Raw genomic sequence first — 23882 nt, 5'->3', positions numbered from 1 at the left:
TCTCCATTGAATAGAACAGTGGACAAAACTGAAAAGAACCTAATGTACGCCCTAATTTAATAATATTAAGGGAACAGCTGCCTGGACTCCTGAAAAGGTGATGTGGCTATGGGCTCCAGCAGCCTAATGGTGGCACTTTGGCATCTTCAAGCATCAAATGTTTTATGCAGATGCAAAATCTACATCCACTTTCTTTCCATGGGAATCTGGGCCATAATTCATACAGCATACATTTGGTGGGGGAAAATTGCAACAGTGGGAAACCACTAATTTGTGTACAAATTATATTTAGTGTTGAGCAAACTTGCCGAAATTTCGGGTTTGGCAATATTTGTCTGAACCTAATCACTCCCTTGACTCCCAGGCCTTTAGTAGTTTGATAGTTGCCCTAGGACTGTCAGAAAAACATGACTACAGCCTAAGGCCATGTTCACACACTGTATTTTTTCAATAAATTACGTCCGTTGCTGCAGATTGCAACACTGGCCGCTATTTATTGAAATGTGAAATAGTATTGTTTTCTATGGAACGGCCGCAGTGTATTTACACACACAAAACTCACATGTCTAATTTGTGTGGCTGCTATTCAGTGAACAGCAGACGTACGAAATGGACTACAGACCATGTAACGTACAGCTCCCAGACGTACTTTACATTGTGTGTTGTGATTAAATAGAGAGCGGGTACTCCCGAATGTGCCCGCATTTCAAATTAAATAAAGTGATGTTCACCCAGCCGGTACGTGGCTATGCCAGACAGCGGCTGCTGTGTGACACAGCCTTGTCACACAGCGGCCGCTGTTTTTACAGCATGTAAACCTGGCCTACGGCTGTATTCATGTTGTCAGGGACACCCTAAGGCAGCATCCAACTTCTCCGGACGTCAGGGTTCAGATGAACTTTTGGTAAGTTTGCTCAATACTAATCATAACACATACAAATTCATGCCAGAAATCTGCCTGAACATGACCTTTGAAAACTATTAACATACTTTGCATATATTATGGTGCATTTTTTTTTATAGGTCTTAAAACGTTACTGTCATATGTTGTAACTTTTGACCAATGCTCTTTATTTCTAAAACACACTGTAGTAGATAAATACCAGTAGTAAAGATTTCAGCTTGCTAATAATGTTGCTAAAACTTCATAGAACTATTTCTTTGCAAATATATTATTTGTTAGAGAGAAAGCTGGAGCTCCTAAATCAGACCAGTAAAGTACAGGCTGAAAAATGTATACTTACCACTACTAGCATAAGGAGCATGTGTGCCAGCCACCCCCAACAGTAATTCTGCTAGATGCATTAGAGAAGACATGGTGATGGCAGGTACGCAGGGCCTGGACAGACAGTGCCCCCAGCCGTGCTTCAATCCACAGTCTTCAGCTGAGTATCCCTCCTATATTTGCTATGGTGGCTAAACAAACATAAACCATAAAAAACAAGTAAAATAGGTCACAGTGAGAGAAAAAAAACGCAAAAACAAGAACATGTTTAATTCCAAACCAGAAGAAACAAGGAACATGTAACTTGCAATGCTTTATAAGGAGGCAGAGAAGTTTTTCCTACGGGATAATAATGCAGTCATATGTCCTGTCTTCACCAAGGAAAAATGGGAAGAGCCAGTGTCTTTTTTGAGTGAGTTGGTAGCAGTCACTGCAGTGTTAAAGTCTCTGGACCTATGAAGGGTGCAGCCTGGTTCCGATTGGCAGAATGTGAACCAGAACCAGTAAAGAGATGGGTCTAGGAAGCAAGATGTGGGGGAGGAGCGAGGACCTGAGAACATGGTAGTGTCTAACACATAAGCTGCTGAATGCACTTGGTAACATTCAAAGGAAGATGATACTGTGACTGTTCCTTGCCACCTACATCACAATTACTTTTCTGTTCTGCCCCTGTGCAGCCACTACCTGGAAACCATCCAGATATAGATTCAGCATTACATCACTACTCTTCTAATTCCACTGGAGAGAGCAAGGCGATCATGTCCAATAAACTGAGACCACTGAGACAAACCATGCAGCTCCTGTCAAGCTCTCACAAAAACACAGCGGCCTATGGGAAGGTAATGTAAGCAGGTGGTTAATGTCTCTGCAGTATAATCTGATCGCCCTGGGTGGTTCTGTGCAGACGACAGGGCCAGGAGTGCAGAATAATAGTGCGGTCACATGTTGGTGCTGAGCCGCGATTGACTGTTTGCTGGTGTCAGTTCTCCTTGGCTTCCTTCCCTGGGAGGTGACTAAATGGAGAGAGATATAAGCCTAGTAAATACATGGTAATGCACCTATAAAAAATAATGCATCTAATGCAAGCAGAAGTACGAGGCTTAAAGTATTACTGTTATTTAAATGAACTTTGGACATTTTGCACATAAATTTAAAAAATTTGGATCAGTTGGGGGTCTCAGTGTCGACAGCCTCTCTGACCATTTGTAACAACAGCCGAGATTTCTGCGGAATTTACGTAGTGTGAACATAGCCTAACCCTGTAAGCTATGCAGTTTGCATAACTCCTGGCTACACAGTTTGCTTAAAGGAGAAGTCCGGCCAAAATTAATTTTTGATATGTTGTTACTTATGAAAAGTTATACAAATTTCTAATTTAAGCGCTGCGGAATCTGTTGGCGCTATACAAATAAATATTATTATTAATGTACATTAATTATGGGAAATGCACATATAGGGCTATTTCCCTTAATTTAGTAGATCAGGAAGTGTTAGAATTCTCTCAGATACAGTGACGTCACGACGAAAGGTGTAATTCCTATGGAGTGTCTAGCAGGGGGCGCTCTATATGTAGAAGTCTATGGGACTTTGTTTCTATAGATGTCTATGTAAAGTAATGTAATGTAGTGTAGTGTACAGTATGCTTCATTGAATGAATACATCTATAGAATGTATAGAACAAAGTATTGCATAAATGTATTCATTCAGTACATTAGGATATCACAGTAAGCCCGCCGATCCGTCGCATGCCCGCCGATCCGGACTATATACACTGAACTACAGCTCCCATCATCTGTTCATAGTATGAGCAGATGATGGGAGCTGTAGTTCAGTGTATATAGTCCGGATCGGCGGGCAGGGGGATTGCGGCGGGAATGAAGCGGATCAGCGGGCATGCGGCAGGCTTACTGTGATATCCTAATGTACTGAATCAATACATTTATGCAATACTTTGGGGAGCAAGGACACTTGCTCCCCACAGTATTCCATAGATGTATTCATTCAATAAAGCATACTGTACACTACATTACATTATTTTACATAGACATCTGTAGAAACAATAAAGTCCCATAGACTTCTATATATAGAGCGCCCCCTGCTGGACACTCCATAGGAATTACACCTTTCGTCGTGATGTCACTGTATCTGAGAGAATTCTAACACTTCCTGATCTACTGAATTAAGGGAAATAGCCCTATATGTGCATTTCCCATAATTAATGTACATTAGAAATTTGTATAACTTTTCATAAGTAACAACATACCAAAAATTAATTTTGGCCGGACTTCTCCTTTAACTACCATTAAAGTCAGTGGGAGTTAAACAAACGGCTGTTTTCAGCTTCCTGACCAACCCCGGCAGCTACAAACAGGTCGAGAGGCTGGGAAGTCTTTGATCTGAAGATAGGTTTGGGTCTCAAAGGTTGGACCCTTATCTAGGGGACACTTATACCATGTCCTTTCCATGTCCTAGATGGGTATACCCCTCTAAAGAAGTTGTACAGAATTACAAAAAACATAACTTCTTTTTCCAAAAACACTGTAAAGGCTGTTTGCAGACAATGTGTTGTATCACAACTCAGCCCCATAAGAGTCTGCTAAGCAGCATACAGCCATTTCTGTTTAAAGCAAACACCAGGAAAAGTCACTCTGTATGCATTAAATACATTTACTGACATCTGTATCCCCAAAAGTGTGTAATTTAATCTTGTATTGTATGCACCAAGCCTGATTGATGGCTGAATGGAACAGCACAGACCTCCACACTACCAGTATTACATAAAAGGGAATCTAAATTAGAGCTGACAGAATCCATTTAAGCTGGATCACATAAAAGAACATGTGTGATATGTTTTTTTTTTTTTCTTTTTACCATGCAACCACCCAAGTTCAAAGATTTTCTATATAGAGATAAAAGGAAAAATATTCTTAGTGTACAGAACTTTAGACATCTCTATCAATATCAGTGAAACCTAAATCTGTATGGTTATCGGTGGATGAACTATGCAAAGATCAGTCACATAAAGGCTATGCCTATAGATCATTAAAGGGGTAATGCGGCATTTAACTTTTATTCACTAAATAACACACATTACAACTTTGCAATGTGTGTTATTTAAGTGAATGGCATAACTATGCTCAGCCAATTGCTGCTGAGCAGCTGATGACGCGGCAGAAAAGGGCCGGCATGAGGGATGGCTGGAGCGGTCCGGCCGCCTCCCGAAGATGACGTCGCCCACCCAAGATGGCAGCCGGGGTCGACAGGAAATACGTAAGTATAATGCACAACACTTCCGGGGTGGGGGAAACACGGGGAAGGGGGCCATTCACTTAAATTACACACATTACAAAGTTGTATAACTTTGTAATGTGTGTTATTTAGTGAATAAAGGTTAAACACCACACTACCCCTTTAATATCACATAGGTGGGGATATGACCACTCAGTCTTTAGCACGGTTACTTTACAGAGCTGAAATCTTTGATTCAGATACCTAAGAGCAAGAGTTTCTATGCTCTCTGCATGCTTGTGTTGGTTTCCTACAGGTGGCCCCAGTTTCCTCCAACGCTTCAAAACATATGCATAGGTTAACTTGAAAATTAGACTGCAAGTACCATTGGGAACAGGTACAGATGTGAGTAATAACAAGTTTTGTACAGTGCTGCAAAATATGTTGGCGCTCGCTATGTAAATGAAATTGTTATTTACCAGGAACAGCTTTGTATGTTTAGTAGGGGTTTTTGCAGCAAATTTGCAGTAGTGGTTACATTCACAGGAGCTTTGATGTCGTCGAGCACAGCCAGTATAGTACAGTACTGTACATGGCAGCCCATGAACTGTCCTGACTGTCTGCTTTATAGGCTACCTATCCTAAATAATGGGGCACCTGCACAGAACTCGCCAGGTGTGAGACTATCTTCCAGAGTCAGCTGTGACGGCACGCCAGTCTGGACACAGGACCATCATGACAGGTATACTTATGTTACACGCATTCCTATGTTTTACCTTGACATGGATCTGGTTACGCAGAACAGCAGCTCGTAAGATCATTGCTTTAGCTCTTCTCTGAAACTCTCTCCCCATCTGTAATGACTTCTCAAACGTAGTACTGCGCTGGTCAACGTCTCGTGCATATAAGATCTGTAAGTAACAGGCAATGTCATTAAAGCAGTAGCTGACTACCCAGGAAATGTGCTTTCATATTCAAAGGACATACCTTGCTATGAGAGTCAATGCGAGCATTTATCAATCCTTCAAGTATGAGTTGAGTCAATTCGTCTTCAAGCGCAGACACTGTCGTGTTAAATGCAGTCGCCATTTTAAACATGTCAGCTGATACATATGGACTGAAGTACTGAGGGATATACAAGAAAACATTAAACATGTAATAGAGAAAGATGTAATATGTATATTTAGCTTCCAAGCTCAAAATCCACTATGACATATTTGCACTGCTCCAGTAATTTCCTATGGCCACCGGACTCATCCCCGCTCATTTGCAGGTGAGCCAGTGGCCAGATCTTTGCGGTAGGACTGGCAGTTATGTAAGCGGGCCCTGTCCAGGGGTAGGGAGGGTTCAGGGGGGCTGCCCGGGGTGACAGGTTCCCTTTAATAGTGATTTTTTACATTAATTTCCATTAAATATGATAAAGCAGATTATCTTGGTTCAGGTAGTATAGAGGATGTGTCACTCATTATGCATAAACCTATCATTAAAATTTACTTTAACACCAAATATAGTTTAAAGGACCTGTTGTCACTGTTAAAGGGGTACTGCAGCAAAAAAAAAAAATCTTTCAAAATTAAAAAGTGTCAGAGATTTGTAATTTACTTCTATTAAAAAATAATCTCAAGTCTTCTTTTACCTGTCAGCTGCTGTATGTTCTGCATGAAGGGGTATTCTTTCCAGTTTGGAGAACAGGAGAGGTTTTATGGGGAAATTGCTACTGCTCTGGACAGTTCCTGCCACAGACAGAGGTGGCAGCAGAGAGTACTGTGTCAGACTGGAAAGAATATACCACCTCCTGAAGGAAATACAGCAGCTGATAAGTACTGGAAGATTTTTTAACAGATGTAAATTACAAATCTCCGGCATTTTCTGACATAGTTGATCTAAAAGAAACTTTTTTTTGCTGGAGTACCCCTTTCACCTGTCCGTTTAGGAAATATTTGCAATGCCAATAAAGTATCTTTTCTTATAGCTCTATGATGTCTCTTTTATGCTTACTAAAAATGTATGGCTCAATAACCAACTGGGTGTTACCAATTGCGGGCATGTCCCTACACTGTCTGACAATATTGAATCAGAGCTGACGGTGCCAGACTGTGCAGGGACACTCCCCTCAATTGGTAAAACCCATTTGGTTATTTAGCCATACATGTCCAGTAAGAATAACAGAGGAACGGCACAACACAGAGCTATAAGATGTTCCAGAATTGCTATTTTGGGGGCACTGCATGTAGTTGCTAAAACAGACCGCTCAGGTGTGGTGACAGGACCTCTTTAAACAATCACGGAACAGCAGAGCATAGCCATGAAATAATAGCAAGGGTGGGAAGAGAAATGAAAAAAGTAACAGCAGGAGATCTGAATGAAATATAACATAAGGATATGTTAAGAACAGGCACAGCGGGCGGCAGCAGCAGAAGTAACATAAGGAGCAGCAGGAAGGAGAAACCCAGCAGAGAGCATCAGAACAACAATCATTGTGTAAAAGACATAAAAAGACGGAGTGGTACGTAAAAGATACCTGTATGAGGGCACGGTTCCGGATCTGAGTGTACAGTGTCCGGACGTGAGGGGCTAGATACATGTCCAGAAGGAGGTTATCCTGTGGGAAAGAAGTTACAGACATGAGACTGATAAGGGTATGCAACATGAAGTATGTAGACTGGATGTGTTAGTCTCAGGTTAAAAAGCATTAAACCCTTAAGGACCGGCCCAATTGCCACTTTTGTGTTTTTGTTTTTTCCTCCTTGCCTTCTAAGACTCATAACTCTTTTATTTTTCCACCTACAGGGCCATGTGAGGTCTTTGTTTTTTGAGTAGCAGGTGTACTTTGTAATGGCATCTTTTAATCTCCCATAAAATGAATGACGGAACCCCCAAAATATAATTTATGGGGAGAAGTTGGGTCAAAAAACGCGATTCCACAATTTTTTTTGGGGGGGTGGGGGTGTTCCATTTATTTATTCTACAGGTTGGTCTGAACACAGCGATATGCATGTTTATTAGGTTTTCTGATGTTTTACTATTTTTATTAGCATCAGACGATTATGCACACTACGGTATATTATATGTTAATAAACTTTATTATTTTTTGTGTTTTATGTAAAAGATGGGAAGGGGTAATTTATTATTGGGGGAGTGGCTTCGGGACATTTTTTAAAACTTATTGATTTTTTTCCACGTTACTTTTACATTTTTATATTAGATTTCTTACACTGATCACTGCTATGCCATAGCATAGCAGGGATCAGTGTTATCTGCGATCTTCTAATAGAGCCTACCTGTGGAATGTGGCAGACTGTTTCAGAAAATTGAAGACCTGACTGCATGGAGGAAGGCAAGGGACCTCCGGGAGTCAGGCCATCCGATCAGTAAGTGAGAGGAGATGCTCCTGTCACTTACACTTAAACGCCACGTGGCAATCACTTATACATATGTAATACTTAAAGCGAAAGTAACTGATGGTATATTCGCCTTAAGGTTCATTCCAGAAATAACAAAAAAACTATGGCCTACATTCAACTATTTTCCTATTTTACGTTCTAGGTCTTCAGTTTTAAAACTGTCGCTTATATAAGAAACCCTCAGAATAAAAGCCTGTCCTCTCACTCACCTTCATTTCATCCAACATCTTTAGACAGGATGCATACTTAGACTCATAGAATTTGAAGATGATATCGCGGACTTGAGGCTCCAGCTCCAGGAAAAGCTTGAACGAACTACAGATAAAATATAATAGTATATTGTACTAAACAATGCCATCACTCACCCATCCTTCACTGCACACCGCCCCCTACTCACCTGCTAGAGATCACATTCCTTTGAAGCTCCTGTCGATCAAAAGTGGCCAAGGCACATAGCCCCCCATATACCGCAACATTATTAGAGGAAAGAAGCTGTAGAGAGAAAGAGGGAGAGGCAAAATAAGGAGAAATTGAGAAGATACTATGAGGGTTTCCAGAATGGGGCCGGGAACCTACCTCAGGAAAATCACAGTGATCAAATGATGCCAGCAGAAAGCATTTTGCTGCCTGCTTGTATTTTCGAGCTGCAAGTTCTGCCAGCCCTGAAATAATAGATAAGATTTTTAAGATCTCCGCCCTAGGCAAGGAATTGTATTTTCTACATTTGATACTTATACCTGTCAACCTGCTATTTTCATTCACAATAACAATATATCTACAGAATAAAGGCTGCCACACAACAGCTTATGTCTTATGGTGCCTTCAGGGCAGGGAATCAGTATGAAATTTTGTTAGGGGTGTCAGGGTATATCCCATCCTAACTGCATGCCTGTACCTACCAATAATAATAACTGGTACTATTAAACTGGCCATACATATTGGCCTAACACACCTCACACATAGTGATATAGAGGTCACACAGTGATATAGAAGGTCACTGTGGGGGCGCGCAATAGCACGCACACAGCCTGCTGCAGCCATAGCACACACACAAACACAGCCTGCTGCAGCCATAGCACACACACAAACACACAGCCTGCTGCAGCCATAGTTTGCACACACACAGCTTGCTGCAGCCATAGCACACATACACACAGCCTGCTGTAGTCATAGCGCACACACAGCCTACTGCAGCCATAGCACACACACAGCCTACTGCAGCCATAGCACACGCACGCGCACACACACACAGCTGCAGCCGTTGAACACTGAAGAAAAACACACAATCTTTTCCCAGAGAGAAAACACCACACTGATTCCACCAGACGATTATCGTTCAGATTATCGTTAAATCGGTCGAATCTAAACGATAATCATTCGGTTGAAATGCAGTTAACGATTAACGACCGAACGAGAAATCGTTGATCGCTTTATAAGACCTGGACCTATTTTTATCGTTGCTCGTTCGCAAAGCGTTCGCATTGAATAAGACATTGTTTGGTCGTTCGCAGTAGAAACGAACGCAATAGCGAAGAAGTAGCGAAGAAAAAACAACCGCAAATATGATCATAAGTAACGATTATCGTTCCATGGAAATGATTGAAAGTTTTAAGGTCTTTCGCAATAGCGGTCGTTTGAGATCGTTAATCATTAACGATTATACGAACGATAATCATCCGGTGGAATAGGGCCCTAAGTCTTCTACTCCTCCTCTATATTACACAGGATATCTTTTTGTTACACTGCTGCTCACATACAGTCATCCAGCATCCAGGAAGAGAAAAACACAGATCTCCCCCCACACAATGGAATCTTCCAGCTCAGAAACAAACTGCTAAATAGTGACCGACAACTTTTCCATGACCACCCTTATCTAATAGGGCCAGTGTCCTATTACTGATGTATTCCCTGACCACCCTTATGTAATAGGGCCAGTGTCCTATTACTGATGTATTCCCTGACCACCCTTATGTAATAGGGCCAGTGTCCTATTACTGATATATTCCCTGACCACCCTTATGTAATAGGGCCAGTGTCCTATTAGAATGTTGCTCATAATATATATTCCTGAGCAAAACTTGTAAAATTCATATTAAAATTCAATTCTACATTTTTTAAAGATTTTTTTTAAAGCTGGAGTTGGAGTCGGTACATTTTTTTTTCGACTCCAAGTCTGACTCCGACTCCAGCATAGCTAGCTCCGACTCCAACTCAACGACTCCACAGCCCTGCCCAAAAGTGCAGATGTTAGGGAAAAGAAGGAATGAGCTGCTGGATTTCCTTATGCCCAACCAATCTGTCCTTGGAAGAGGTGTCTGATAGCAGCTCACGCCAACCTCAGGAAACATACGTATTAAGGAGTCAGGAGGAATAGCAACCTAGTGTTTATGGCGAGCCTTAGTCATGTGATACCATAGGGGATAGATATGCTGGTCAAGGTTTTTACTAGAGCAATTACAATAAGCTTATTCTCTGTACTCCCTAAACAGGATCTTATAGACAGGAAGTTCTTTTCCTTAATATTAACAGCTAATCCCAAAACCAGGGATGAATGTGCTCTTTAATGTAAGAGCAGTCAGCAGGAAATCATATAATAGGCTTTCATATAATAGGATGGGAGGGGACATTCTCCTATCTGTTACTGCAGAAAGCAATGGCTGGTGGGCAACAAAGTTGGTGTGAAAAATTGTGGAGTTGTCATTTCTCTGATATCCCTGCGCCGCATCTAACTATACAGGGTTGGGGAACCTTCGGCCCGCCAGCTGTTGCAAAACTACAATTTCCCGGCAAAAGGATTGGGCATCAGAATGACAAATGTCCAATCCTTCTTTCCGCTGATATCAACTTTAAAAGGGAACCTGCCCCCCCCCGGGCGATCAGGTAAGTATAGGGGTCTCTAGCGGTGGGTGGGGGGGGGGGGGGGGTCGGGAGCCTGTCAGCCCGGCACGGGGGGTGACAGGTCCTCTTTACGTTGGGAGATAGTTGTAAGATATTGGCATGCTTGAAAAAGTTTTCTTATGTGTATGGGGATGTTTAAAGGGGTTGTTCCACCACTAGCAGTTATCCCTATCCTCAGGTTGGGGATAACTGTCTGCAGAGGGTATGACTGCTGGGGATCCACTAAAATGTCAAGAACAGGGACCCAAATTTCCCATTAGAATGGAGAGGTGGTACACATAAGTGACAGCCCTGTAATTCACTATTTGCTCTAAGAGAGCCACTGAAAATAGGTACGAGCTCCCACAGAGAATGATTGAAGTGGCACAAGTGTGATCACTGCTTTATTCTGATGGGAGAACTAGGTTCCCCATTCTCACAAACAGTGAAGGTCCCATCAGTAAGGCCCCCCCGTGATAGGGGGTAAATCCTAATGGTGCGACAATCCCTTAAATAAAGGTTACCTGTTATTCCTATTTGCTCTAAAGTAATCAATGTTGCTGGCAGCTATACTGTATGGAAAGTAAAACATGGGATTTTTAACACTGCAATGTGGGGGCTTTTTTTGAACATCTTGGGAAATATGCCCTTAAAGTGTCACTGTGGTTAAAATTTGTAATTGGGTTTATTAGCCGAAAAATGCATTTTTTATCATGAAAAAGCAGTTTGAAGCTCTTCCCAGTCTTCATTGTTCTCTTATAGAGAGGGGAGGGGTTGAGAAGATGAGGCACCAAAACAGGACGACAAAGAGTGAATTTACAGCTACATCACCGGGATATCTCCTCTGAAGTCAGCACTGACCTCTCTGACCTCTGAATACAAGCTTTCACACAAGTCCCACTGTGTAATTCTTTGTTCTCTGCTGGCAACTAATCTCCCTCCATAGGTTAGACAGGGCTCGACTGATGTAAAAGTGCTGAAAAAGACTTTCTGGATGCAGATTATGGCATATTTGCCTAATAAATCCAATTACAAAGTTTATTAAAATCACCTGTACTATTGATTTCTGCAAAAAATAAATAAAATATACGACAGTGACACTTTAAAGTATTTTCTTAGTACCTGTAAGATACAGTGTTAGGGTACAAACCCACTTGACGTATTTGCTGCGTGAATCAGTCTTAAAAATAAGCAGGCAAAACGCAGGTTGGCTTTATACAATTGTTCTGCATTAAAATACGCAATTGCGTATTTTTGAAGCGTGAAGCTTGTTGTTAGCAAAGCATCAGTTGTTAACAACCTGTGTGAAAAACGCATGTAGCTTCACGCTTCAAAAATACGCAATTGCGTATTTTAATGCAGAACAATCGTATAAAGCCAACCTGCGTTTTGCCTGCTTATTTTTAAGACTGATTCACGCAGCAAATACGTCAAGTGGGTTTGTACCATTATACAGAAAGCAGATTTATACATCAGAATAGGATTACATTCCCCACACACTGAATAACTCCTGTCATCTCCTCTGTAACAGACATGATTCGTCAGCTCTGAAAGGAGAATTTCATTGAAAGACTTTACAAAGGTAAGATGTGAGCGATAAGATGGAGAGATAGGATGTGCAGTGTTTAATGAGACAGCCAAGTCCTGTAGCTATGTCTGACAGATGAAAAGAAGGAGGGCAAGGGTGACAGAACCATAATGAGTTCAGTGCAGAGTTTTCCATCATCATTGTAGGGCTGGGTGTGAATAGAAACATTAGGTGCAGAATCGTCTACTGATGAAGAACACATAAGTAGGGTTAGAAAAGGGTTTTCGCCAGCTGTAAACACTCGTCTAGAGTTTAATATGATTCTATGTAGACTGTGTGTGGAGTATTCTCTTATCTTTTATACTGTTATTAAAAGGAATAAACGAATCAGCTCAATACTGTCAATATAGAAAGTCTCAGTTTATTCGGATGCCATCAAGCCACTGCTGACAGTGCCGCACCATGCAGGGAAACATGCCACTGTCGAGAGGAATGGTAACACCTAGGGGAAGATTTATCACGCTGTCTTATAGTTAGATTCTCAGTGAATTGCCCATAGAAACTAATCACTTGTGGCTTACTCACCGTAGGGAGTGTAGGTTTCCAACATTTTTTTCACACTATGGTGCATGTCAAAAGTCTGTTTATAAGTTTAGGTACACTTTTAAAAATAAATAAAATACCAACATACCAGCCAGGCAGATGCCAAAACGATGCAATGGAAGCTTATGGAAACATTGAGCATGCAAGCAGTAATGTATAGCCCAGACACAGCGTGAAGTCTTATCCATGTTTTCATAAGTAATAGGAAAATCACATTGCAAAGTACTAAGAAAAGATATGTCCTTTGTTGTAAGGTGACTGCCTATATAATACTGACCTGCAGCACACTTTAGTTTGGTTAGCACGGCTTGGGTCTGACTGTCTCTTTCTCCTCGTTGCTGTAAAACCACAAGAAACAAAAGTCAGACAAAGGAAATGACTGATATAGTGTGGACCCAATATCCTCTTTAAAGTGTCACTGTCGTTACCAGTGTCACTGCCAGTATGTGACCCGGCCCCTTTAACCCCTTAAGCCCCTAGCATACATTACCTGCTCCGCGCCACGGCTGCATGTGAGGCTTCCGTCGGTCCCCATCAGCAAATCAGTGCATGGCAGCTGGGAGCCTTACATGCAGCAGCGGTGCCGAGCAGGTAATGTATGCACCGGCCACAGGCTAAGGGGGTGGGTCACATACTGGCAGAAGAATATAAATTCCACTGCGGGTATGTGACCCATTCAATTTTACTACACCAGGATTCGCAGCGGATTTTGCAGCATGAAATCCGCTGCCAATCCGGTACGTGTGAAGTTACCCTAAGGGTCCAAACACACACAACGGATCTGCAACAGATCCTCTGCGGATGTAATGCTCCTGTAATGTCTATGGGCAGACATATTAGCAGCGGGATGTCCATCCCGCTGCGAGTATGTCAGGAGACCGCCCTGTTAACATCCGGCCGGAGCTTATAAATCACCTGCTCTGCGATCTGGCTTGCTTCATTGGTTCCCAGGTGGACGTCCCGCTCAGCCAATCAGTGGCTTTGGCAGGGCAGCACACTAATTGGATGAGTGGGACGTCTAGACGGAAACCCCCAAAGCAAGCCGGATCCTGGAGCAGGTGATGTATAAGCTCCGGAAGGGGGTTAACAGGGCGGTCTCCTGACATGCTTGCAGTGGGATGTCCATCCTGCTGCGAGAATGTCTGCCCATAGACATTACAGGCCAGGGATCCGCAGTGAGAATTCTGCTGCGGATCCGTTGTGCGTGTTTGTACCCTAAAACATTTTTAAAAATTCTACTTTTTGCTAATGTACATCGGGTGGGATAACCAGAAGTGGAGGACAGGTGTTGTCTGTAACTATGAAGACACATAGGGAGGTACTTACATTTCTTTTACCCCTTAAATCATGTTGCTAATTTTTGCACAGCAGCTTGTTTAATTAAAAAAGTGTGACTTCTTGACTTCTACAAAACACATGATACAGATAGAACTTCGTGGTTTTGTATCCTTCACTCCTTGACTTAGCAGACCTCAATTATGACCTTATGACAATTATGACCTTAGCAGACCTCAATTATGAAGTCATGTGGGACTTCAAGATAACTAGAGTGAAAGTTCTTGACTATCGAGTAGAGTGTAATAGAACTGGTGTTAAAAAAAAAAAAAAAGTCACCGATGATGAATTCCCCCCATAATTATGTAGTGACTGTAGCAACAAAGCAGTAGGGCATTTCTACTAAACACCTACTACGTCCAGGGCCGTATTTGCGGCACCCGTGGTCCGGTGCCTAGGGCGGCGCCCTGCAGGGGGCGGCACCTACAGGGATCAAAATATATTTTTTTTAATAAAAAAAATATTTTTAACCCCCGCCGCCCTAGGTACCGGACCGCGGGTGCCTTGTCCGCGGCCGGGGGGGGGGGGGCCCCACACCGCCGCTGCCGCCACCGCCGCCACCGTTGTGCAGCCCCGGGGCATCCGGGGTGAGCTCCTTCCGGCACACGCTGCTTCTATCTCAGGCCCGCAGCTCACCCCTGCAGCCCCGCAGTGCCCGAACTTCTTCCTGCTTGGCGCGATGACGTCACGAGCGCTGCAGCAGGAAGAAGTTCGGGCACCGCGGGGCTGCCGGCCTGAGATAGAAGCAGCGTGTGCCGGAAGGAGCTCACCCCGGACGCCCCGAAGCTGCTTTGGGGGGACCTGACCGGTCTGCCTCTGCCCCCGGCTGTTCCCTCTTCCCCCCCACAGCTCCTCCCCCTGCCTGTGCCCCCATCTGCTCCCCCTGCTTGTGCCCCCATCTGCTCCCCCTGCCTGTGCCCCCCATCTGCTCCCCCTGCCTGTGCCCCCCATCTGCTCCCCCTGCCTGTGCCCCCCATCTGCTCCCCCTGCCCCCATCTGCTCCCCTTGCCTGTGCCACCCATCTGCTCCCCCTGCCTGTGCCCCCCATCTGCTCCCCCTGCCCCCATCTGCTCCCCTTGCCTGTGCCCCCCATCTGCTCCCCCTGCCCCAATCTGCTCCCCCTGCCTGTGCCCCCCATCTGCCCCCCCTGCCTGTGCCCCCCATCTGCTCCCCCTGCCCCCATCTGCTCCCCCTGCCTGTGCCCCCAGCTGCTCCTCTGCTTCCCAGTTGCTCCCTCTTCTCCCCTTGTCCCCCCAGCTTCTCCCCTGCCACCCCAGCTGCCCCCATCCTCTCCCTGCCACCCCAGCGGCTCCCCCTGCCCCCTCAGATGCTCCCCCTGCCTCCCCAGATTCTCGCCCTGCCCCAGCTGCTCCCCTTTACGTCACCCCAGCTGCTCCCCCCCTGTCACCCCAGCTTTTCCCCCCTGTCACCCCCAGCTGCCCCCCTTCCCCAGTCCCCCCCCAGCTGCCTCCCTTCCTCAGCCCCCCCCCAGCTGCCTCCCTTCCCCTGTCACCCCCAGCTGCCTCCCTTCCCCAGTCACCCCAGCTGCCTCCCTTCCCCAGTCACCCCAGCTGCCTCCCTTCCCCAGTCACCCCAGCTGCCTCCCTTCCCCAGTCACCCCAGCTGCCTCCCTTCCCCAGTCACCCCCAGCTGCCTCCCTTCCCCAGTCACCCCCAGCTGCCTCCCTTCCCCAGTCCCCCTCAGCTGCCTCCCTTCCTCAGCCCCCCCAGCTGCCTCCCTTCCCCAGTCACCCCCAGCTGCCTCCCTTCCCCAGTCACCCCCAGCTGCCTCCCTTCCCCAGTCACCCCCAGCTGCCTCCCTTCCCCAGTCACCCCCATCTGCCTCCCTTCCCCAGTCACCCCCAGCTGCCTCCCTTCCTCAGCCCCCCCCAGCTGCCTCCCTTCCCCAGTCACCCCCATCTGCCTCCCTTCCCCAGTCACCCCCATCTGCCTCCCTTCCCCAGTCACCCCCAGCTGCCTCCCTTCCTCAGCCCCCCCCAGCTGCCTCCCTTCCTCAGCCCCCCCCCCCAGCTGCCTCCCTTCCTCAGCCCCACCCCCCAGCTGCCTCCCTTCCTCAGCCCCCCCCAGCTGCCTCCCTTCCTCAGCCCCCCCCAGCTGCCTCCCTTCCCCAGTCACCCCCAGCTGCCTCCCTTCCTCAGCCCCCCCCAGCTGCCCGCCTGCAGACGAGTTGTGGTCAGAGAAGACTTCATGATGGTTGCGCCAGATGGAGAAGAAAGCAAAAAGTGAGCAACGGCAATGGGAGAAGACGTCACCTGTGAGTCATAAGTAACTGCATTGTAAACAATTCTATAGTGTGCAGAGCCTGTGTACCATTGGGGTCTAAATGGGTCAGTGTATGGTTTGCGGTAGTGTACTGACACAGCCCCGCGTACACTACAGTACACTAGCGCAAACTTTTAAACTAGAATCAAACTACAACAGCTGCAGGCACTACAACTCCCAGCATATGCTGAGGGCTGCAGACTGTCAGTACATGCTGGGAGTTGTAGTGCCTGCAGCTGTTGTAGTTGGGCCCTAGGTGGCATATAAGAATATATAGATCAGTGGGGGCTCAGTGCAGGGAAGTGACCCCAGAACATCACTAATTGGGGATAGAACAAAAACATCTCCCCCTACCATATTAGTGATATTCTGGGGTCACTTCCCTGCACTGAGCCCCCACAGATCTCTGTATTATTATATGCCACACAGCATCCAGTGTATAATGCACCTAGGACCCAACTACAACAGCTGCAGGCACTACAACTCCCAGCATGTACTGACAGTCTGCAGCCCTCAGGATATGCTGTTGTAGTTGGGTCCTAGGTGCATCATACACTGGATGCTTTGTGGCATATAAGAATACATAGATCTGTGGGGGCTCAGTGCAGGGAAGTGACCCCAGAACATCACTAATAGGGGATAGAACAAAAACATCTCCCCCTATATCTTAGTGATGTTCTGGGGTCACTTCCCTGCACTGAGCCCCCACAGATCTCTGTATTCTGATCTCCCACAAAGCATCCAGTGTATAGGACCCAACTACAACAGCTACAGGAACTAGAACTCCCAGCATCTGCTGACAGTCTGCAGCCCTCAGGATATGCTGGGAGTTGTAGTACAGCGTAGACAGATGTATTGCTGGACCTTCAGGGCTGATGGTTGTCACCCACAGATTGCAGCCTCCAGGAGTCTCAGCACACAGTGATTTATTACAGGGTTGTCCTCTCAGAGACTACAACTCCCAGCATAGCCGGAGAGCTGTATAAATGTAGGGATTTGTCACAGATACAGATGAATTCAGGAAAGGAGCGGGGTCAGCATGTCGTGTCTCACTGGTTCTATATTGGTGGGCCCCAGGTGCCCCAGTCCCACACTGGACAGAAGCGGCCCCCGAACTAAGACGTCCCCGGCCTCCTTCCTTCCTCCATCACGTCTGTTTGATGAGAATAGCGGGCATCAAGCAGAGCGGCACACAAGTGCCAGGGTATATACCATGCATGTAACCAGCCAGTGCCGGGGGGGGGGGGGGCGCCTCAGCAAGCAAGGTGCCTAGGGCAGCATGAATGCTAAATACAGGCCTGACTACGTCACTAATTTATATGCACATAGCTTTAAATGTAAGGCTCTGATCACATCATAATTTCCCCTAATTTTAGTGCATGCGCTTTTCCCAGCATATATGCTATACAAGTTAAATGGAGACAAAAAAAACAAGATAAGAATGAGACCTGGAATTATTAGAAAGGCTTGAAGATGAAAGGCTCACCTCAGCGATTTCAGGAGTTGACTCTGCTTTACTGACATAGCTGAGAACATGAGACCAGTTCTGGAGATATACACTGACCTACGGAGGAATTATAAAGAGAAGAATAGCAATAAAACACAATAGCAAGACTCTTATGAGTAAATAAGATGACACAATGCAGTGGAAATTTATAACAGCAGGTAGGATGATGGCAAGTCTTCACCTTGATGACATTCAGGCACATGTTGATGACGTGCTTAGCGCTGGTGCAGTAGTCTCTAGCACGGGAATAGCATTTCAGTGCATTGCTTAGGTCTCCACAATCCAGATAATGATCCCCCAAATCATCATGGCCCCTCCTGTAAAAAGAGAACCTTAATAAGAAAGCAGTGGTAAAAATGTTCTGTAGCTGCCTACTGCATGCCATTATATACATAAAGGAGTAAATAAATGAATGTGCTCCTTCATTGATCTTCAGAACATTTCGTTGGTACCTGATGCTTTCTTTGATGGAATTCCCTTTGTAATTCTTTAGGTCTGTGTCCAATTTTTCCAGTTTCAGAAGTGCTTTTTTACGTGTTGCCTCTACCCAGGCTGTGTCCAGAGGAGGGGGGTCCAGAGAGCCCTCAGGCAAAGCGTCGGGTGCGTTTTGCAATTCCCTATACAAAGACAATATGTGAATGCTTTGGAGAAAGGCAATACTAGGGATGGAAAACAAGGTGGGAGAACATGCAGTTACAGACCTTTTACACAGTGATAAGCCAATGAATAAACAATCAATCACTTGTTTGTTGGCTGATCACTGGGATTGTGGGGCTCTTAATATCATCACTGGTCAGCCTCACATCTCCCCTTATGAACAGCAGATGTGCAGCCAATAATGATGTAATTGAAGTGCAGCATGGACGATCCAGTAAACATTTAAGTGGCCCTGGCTGCAAAATCATCAGTACATTCGCTTTAAGTTTTGCACATTCACCCCCGGTCGTTGTCCGTTCTATTCCCGGACAACGGCCAGGGAAGGAAGCACTGGAGGCAGGCCGTCCCGTCCCAAGAGGGAGGGAACCCCGTTCCTCTATGACATGGCTCTATTCGAATTAATGGAGCCATATCACAGTGGGGGGGGGGGGGGGGGTTTGCTCCCACTTGGGGTGGGGCTGTTCTTGGGAAGCGGGTAACAGTTCAAAAAAAAAAAGGACCACAGCAACGGCGCTGTTCTATCCATGAGTAAAACGTATGACTTACTTATGGTACATTCACTTTAAGTCACTTAAAAAGCAGTGATCTGCTAGAACGGTACATAGGCCTGCTCATTTAAAAGGATCCTTAGTGGATAAAAATGGGGTGACAAAGACAGAAAATTTAGATAGGGTGCAAGATAGAGGACACAAAGAAATGCAGAAGGACTAGTTAAAGATCAAGGAATAGAAAAGAAATGTTGAAGATAGAAAAGAGAGGGTATTAGAGGATTAGGCTGCTATAATCCAGAGACAGGAAAAGAGGAGAAGGGAACTGGAAGAAAATATAAGGAAGGAATAAGAGAATGACAGATTTAACCACTTTATCATAGTCACCTAGATGCTTCTGTCAACTTCCGATGGATCTCCTCATACACATCAACATTAAAAGTTCGCTGCACAAATGAAAGAGCCATTTTTAGAGCTTCAACCCGTAGCTGAGGGCATCGGTCAGCAATAAATTGTAGCCTCTCAATACGCATGAGGCCGCTGTAGCTAGAAGCATACTGCTCGAGATCCTGAGGAGACACAAAACAGACAAGTGTAAAGACCCTATATGTTCCCACAAGGTGTCAGATATTGAGAGGGACGATAGCTAAGGCTAGACAATTCACTGGTGGGCAGACATCAGTATACACTCACCAGGGTAGGGTTTTCCACCACGTAATTGATGTCTGGGACATTCTGTTGGTCATCCTGGGGGTCAGCATCAATCTGCATGGGTTCTACAGCCCCCTGGTGGTAAAACACAGAGTTGTCAAGCTATGTTGGGAGCTAGACCATAATGTGATAGAAGAAGTATTACAGCATTGCAGAGCGCAGGGTAAGAAATACAGAAAGACACAATGTATGCTGAGGAGGATAGGCAAGGATTTGACTGTATGTATTCTCATTTCTGAACACAACTGTACTGAGCTAGTTCCAGGTGGATCTGAAGCCTGTCCCTTTCTGATACCTTCAACATCACTGAGCTGCTGGGCAGGTCGGTGCTCAGGGTCAATTGGAGGCACCCAGCCCAGATAAAAATGGCAAGCTTGAACTTGAGCTATCACTCATTCTGTCCTGACTGTGTGAGCTCTCCATCCAGTGCAGAGAGCTATCCTGTTGAAAGCAAGCACAACTGGACACATTTTGCACTAGTGAAGAGCACGTTTACACACATTATTGAAAATTCAATTTCTGCCAAACAAAATGGTATTATATGACTTATATGGCTTGTATTACATTCGGAAGTTGGGGGATGGATATAAAGCATTTGACATATTGCATGCCTCTAATAGCCAACATTTCGTGATGCGGCTACAAGCAGTGTGGCTACAACAGGTGAAACATTTTTACAGTTTTACCTGTTGTAAAAAACCACAGCAAATTGAGGTAACAATTCATGCAAATGTTAAATGTTTTTGTCCCAACATTCAAAATGTAGTGAAAATGCACAAAAAAAAAAAAAAAAAGCACTGTGTGAACCCAACCTTCACAGCTACGTCAAAAGAAACTGACCTGCCAAGTATAAAAGCAGAATGCAAAGGGGTATTCCAACTTACAACAGATTCCCTATCAGCAGGATAAGTGTCAGACAGTGGGGGTCCAACTACTGGGCCCACCTCACGATCTTTGAGAACTGATTACATATCAGAATGGAGTTTTAGGTTGTGCATGTGTCCTGCTGCTCCTTTCTCTGTCTATGGCAGTGCTGGACTCTATCTCCAGCGCTTCCATACACAATGACAAATTTGACAAAATGTCATTGTTTTCAAATTTGCAGAGAGTGGGACTGCTGGGATGACACTTATGCCCAAAGTGTTTTAGATTGGAATACCCCATTAAAGAAGCATTTCCATCTGGACACTTATGGCATTCCTGAAAAATATTGCATAACACAGATGCTCCTCCAACCCACTTTTATTTTAAAGCGAATGTACTATTAGAATCAATGGAGCTGCAACATAGAGAGTCGGGGGTTTCTTCCCACAGGGGGAGGGGCGCTGGCCTCCAGTGGTTCAGCCATGGCCAGTGCCCGTTAATAGACCGGCACCGTATGCAGGAAGCGAGCCACAGCTCAAAAAAAAAGGACTGCGGCACTGGCTTCCCCGTGCTGTTGTATCCATGTGAAAATCTCCCCTTGGGCCTGCTTATAGCAATCAGATGACTGCAGGAAGCCAAAAACAGCCAAGTATGCTATTCTACTCAGTTTAGGTAAGGTCACAGACGGGGGCTGGTCTTTTTTTTGGGGGGGGGAATTATTGGCCGGACAGATGGGTTTGGTATTTCCATTTATTCAATGGTGACTCCTTCACCTAAAGGGGTTGCCCAGTTTTTTCTCTCTCTATTTCTTATCTAAAATCCAGCATAGACAGATGTTACACACAATGAGTAAACGTTGCTGAATCTATCAAAAGGAGACATAGAATGGCACACCTCATTGTAGAACTGAAGGGCTCAGGTGGTGCTCAGCTTCTAAAAAGGAAAGATATAAGCCTATCCATGGAAACGAAAAGCAATAAGTGAGTCTGAGCTGGGGCTGTGCTCCCCTCCAAAAAATAAAAACAAGCAAGTAGTTCCGGCACAAATCACCTATCTTCAATGACTGGGTCTGTGCAAATGTGAACGGTTACCAATGTGTGAATCAGGCCTAAGGCCTTGAGAACATGCTACACAAAACGTAGTCTAAGGAGAAAGGGAAGCTGTTATTTGCACCACCGCTACTCATAGGAAGAGAACCCGTAACATTGAAGGGGCTGCGGTGCTCACCCAAGAGACAGCTAGTCACCGGGGAGCGCTAGGAGAAGGACCCCAATATATTCCAAAGAACAGGCAATCCATTATCTAAAGCCAGATAACCCCTTTAGACCATGTTCACACCCCATCATAATGATGGACGCGTTAACAGAACAACCGTCATTTAACAGCAAATAACGGCTGTTGTTTTGAAATAACGGACATTATTTACAATTAAATGACAGACGTCCACTAACAGCGGCCGTCATTATGACAGAGTTTGAACATAGACTTAAAGTGTCACTGTCGTGATTTTTTTTTTGCAGAAATCAATAGTCCAGGCGATTTTAAGAAACTTTGTAATTGGGTTTATTATCCGAAAAATGCATTTTTATCATGAAAAAGCAGTTTGAAGCTCTCCCCCCTGTCTTCATTGTTCTCCTATGGAGAGAGCTAAAGAAAAGACCAAAACAGGACAACAAAGAGTTAATCTACAAATCCCTCACGGGATATCTCCTGTGACAGTCACCAGTGACCTGTCTGAGCTCAGATTACAGCTGTCACCCAGCTACGTGCCTGTAATCCTCTGTTATCTGCTTTCTGCTGCCGGCTAACTCCCTCCTTCCTCCTCCCCCCTCCCCTCTCCCTAGAACAGACAGGGTACGTCTCCTGCAACAAGTCACAATTTTCAGATTTTTCAGAGTGGATGAAAAAGAGGAAGGAGGGGGGGACCTGGGAAAGGGCTTTTTACATGCAGATAATGGCAGATTTGGCTAATAAACCCAATTACAAAGTTTCTTAAAATCGCCTGGACTATTGATTTCTGTAAAAAAAAATAAAAAATACGACAGTGACTCTTTAAAGGGATATTTCCATCTAAACTACTATAGTTAAATTCGTAGTAAAGTTGAATACTTTTGCAAATACATTCATTTAGCAAACTTGTCTCCTAATATGATGCTTTTTTTTACCCCTCCAATTGTTGACAGCCCATTGTCTAGGTTACTGACCACCACTCTGCTCTAAAAGCGATGGTCTGGCTGGTTTTTATATAGCTAAAGTATATATTCTACAGTATACATACATTATCTCTTTATACAGCTACATAATTGTGATATATACACCGGCCAGAACACTGTTTTTAGAGCAGAGTGGTGGTCGGTAACCTAGACAATGAGTTGTCAACCATGCGAGAGCCGCATATCAGAAGGAGGAGGCGGTAATTTTGCTAAACAAATGCATGTACATAAATCTTTAACTTGACTAGAGATGTGTGCAACGCATAGGGTGTATTGTATTTTCCCAGGCTCCCTAGGGCTGCATCCAATTTCTTCAGCCACCGGTAATCAAATGCTGAATGATCGGACTCCAGCATCTCTAAATCTCATGAACCCCACCAGTATATCTATGTAAGGTGAGGTGGGAATTACCCCTTTAAGATACTTTGTGGGAGTTTCTTGGGAATGACATGGCAATGCCAGTCTAGCTGTAAGAAGGTATCCATTACAGCACATGGTGAAGATCTTGAAGATGAGGAAGAAGGAGAAGTATATAAGAAAGTTGCAGAGCATTACACAAGTGAGGATACATTGAAGCCTGTTCACACTGCACGTTTTAACCCTATAATGGACAGTTTATATACATACACAATGTGCCCTTCATATCAGGGTATTAGAAGTGCTATGTAATCCATTATCAGCCCTGCTCTGCCTCTAAGGACTGAGTGTCAGATGAGTGACATGCCGATCCCATGCCCTGCACACTGCCCAGCCCTGCCGCAGCCGGGCACCGGCCACACGTCCCGTCCCGCACAGTGTCACCGACAGCTCCACACCCCCAGCACCGCCTCTCACCTGCAGGTTGAACACTTGCACCGGGAGAGGCATCTTCCCCTCGTTTTCCACTGCTCCGGCCCGGACCCTCAAACCGCTTCCGGGTTGCGCACCGTACACTTCCGGCGTAGTCTGTCAAGAGGCGAG

The 23882-nt window shown here is 45.1% G+C and overlaps 1 protein-coding gene across 1 annotated transcript; it reads right to left on the bottom strand.

Moving 5' to 3' along the window:
• Positions 1-1472: 1472 nt before the first annotated feature.
• On the bottom strand, positions 1473-23882 carry GPS1 (G protein pathway suppressor 1). The gene is made up of 14 exons (XM_069953692.1): positions 23757-23882; positions 19828-19920; positions 19522-19703; positions 18442-18606; positions 18171-18306; positions 17969-18046; positions 13143-13203; positions 8434-8519; positions 8255-8349; positions 8067-8172; positions 6975-7055; positions 5441-5578; positions 5230-5364; positions 1473-2238 (listed from the first exon to the last, which is right to left on the bottom strand). Exons 1-14 carry the CDS (start codon positions 23787-23789, stop codon positions 2164-2166), a joined length of 1464 nt encoding a protein of 487 aa, XP_069809793.1. The 5' UTR covers positions 23790-23882; the 3' UTR covers positions 1473-2163.

This window comes from Dendropsophus ebraccatus, chromosome 14 (assembly GCF_027789765.1).
Source record: "Dendropsophus ebraccatus isolate aDenEbr1 chromosome 14, aDenEbr1.pat, whole genome shotgun sequence".
Lineage (NCBI taxonomy): Eukaryota > Metazoa > Chordata > Amphibia > Anura > Hylidae > Dendropsophus > Dendropsophus ebraccatus.
Note: the sequence above shows the minus strand (reverse complement) of the source record. Positions and strands in the feature narration are given on the sequence as shown.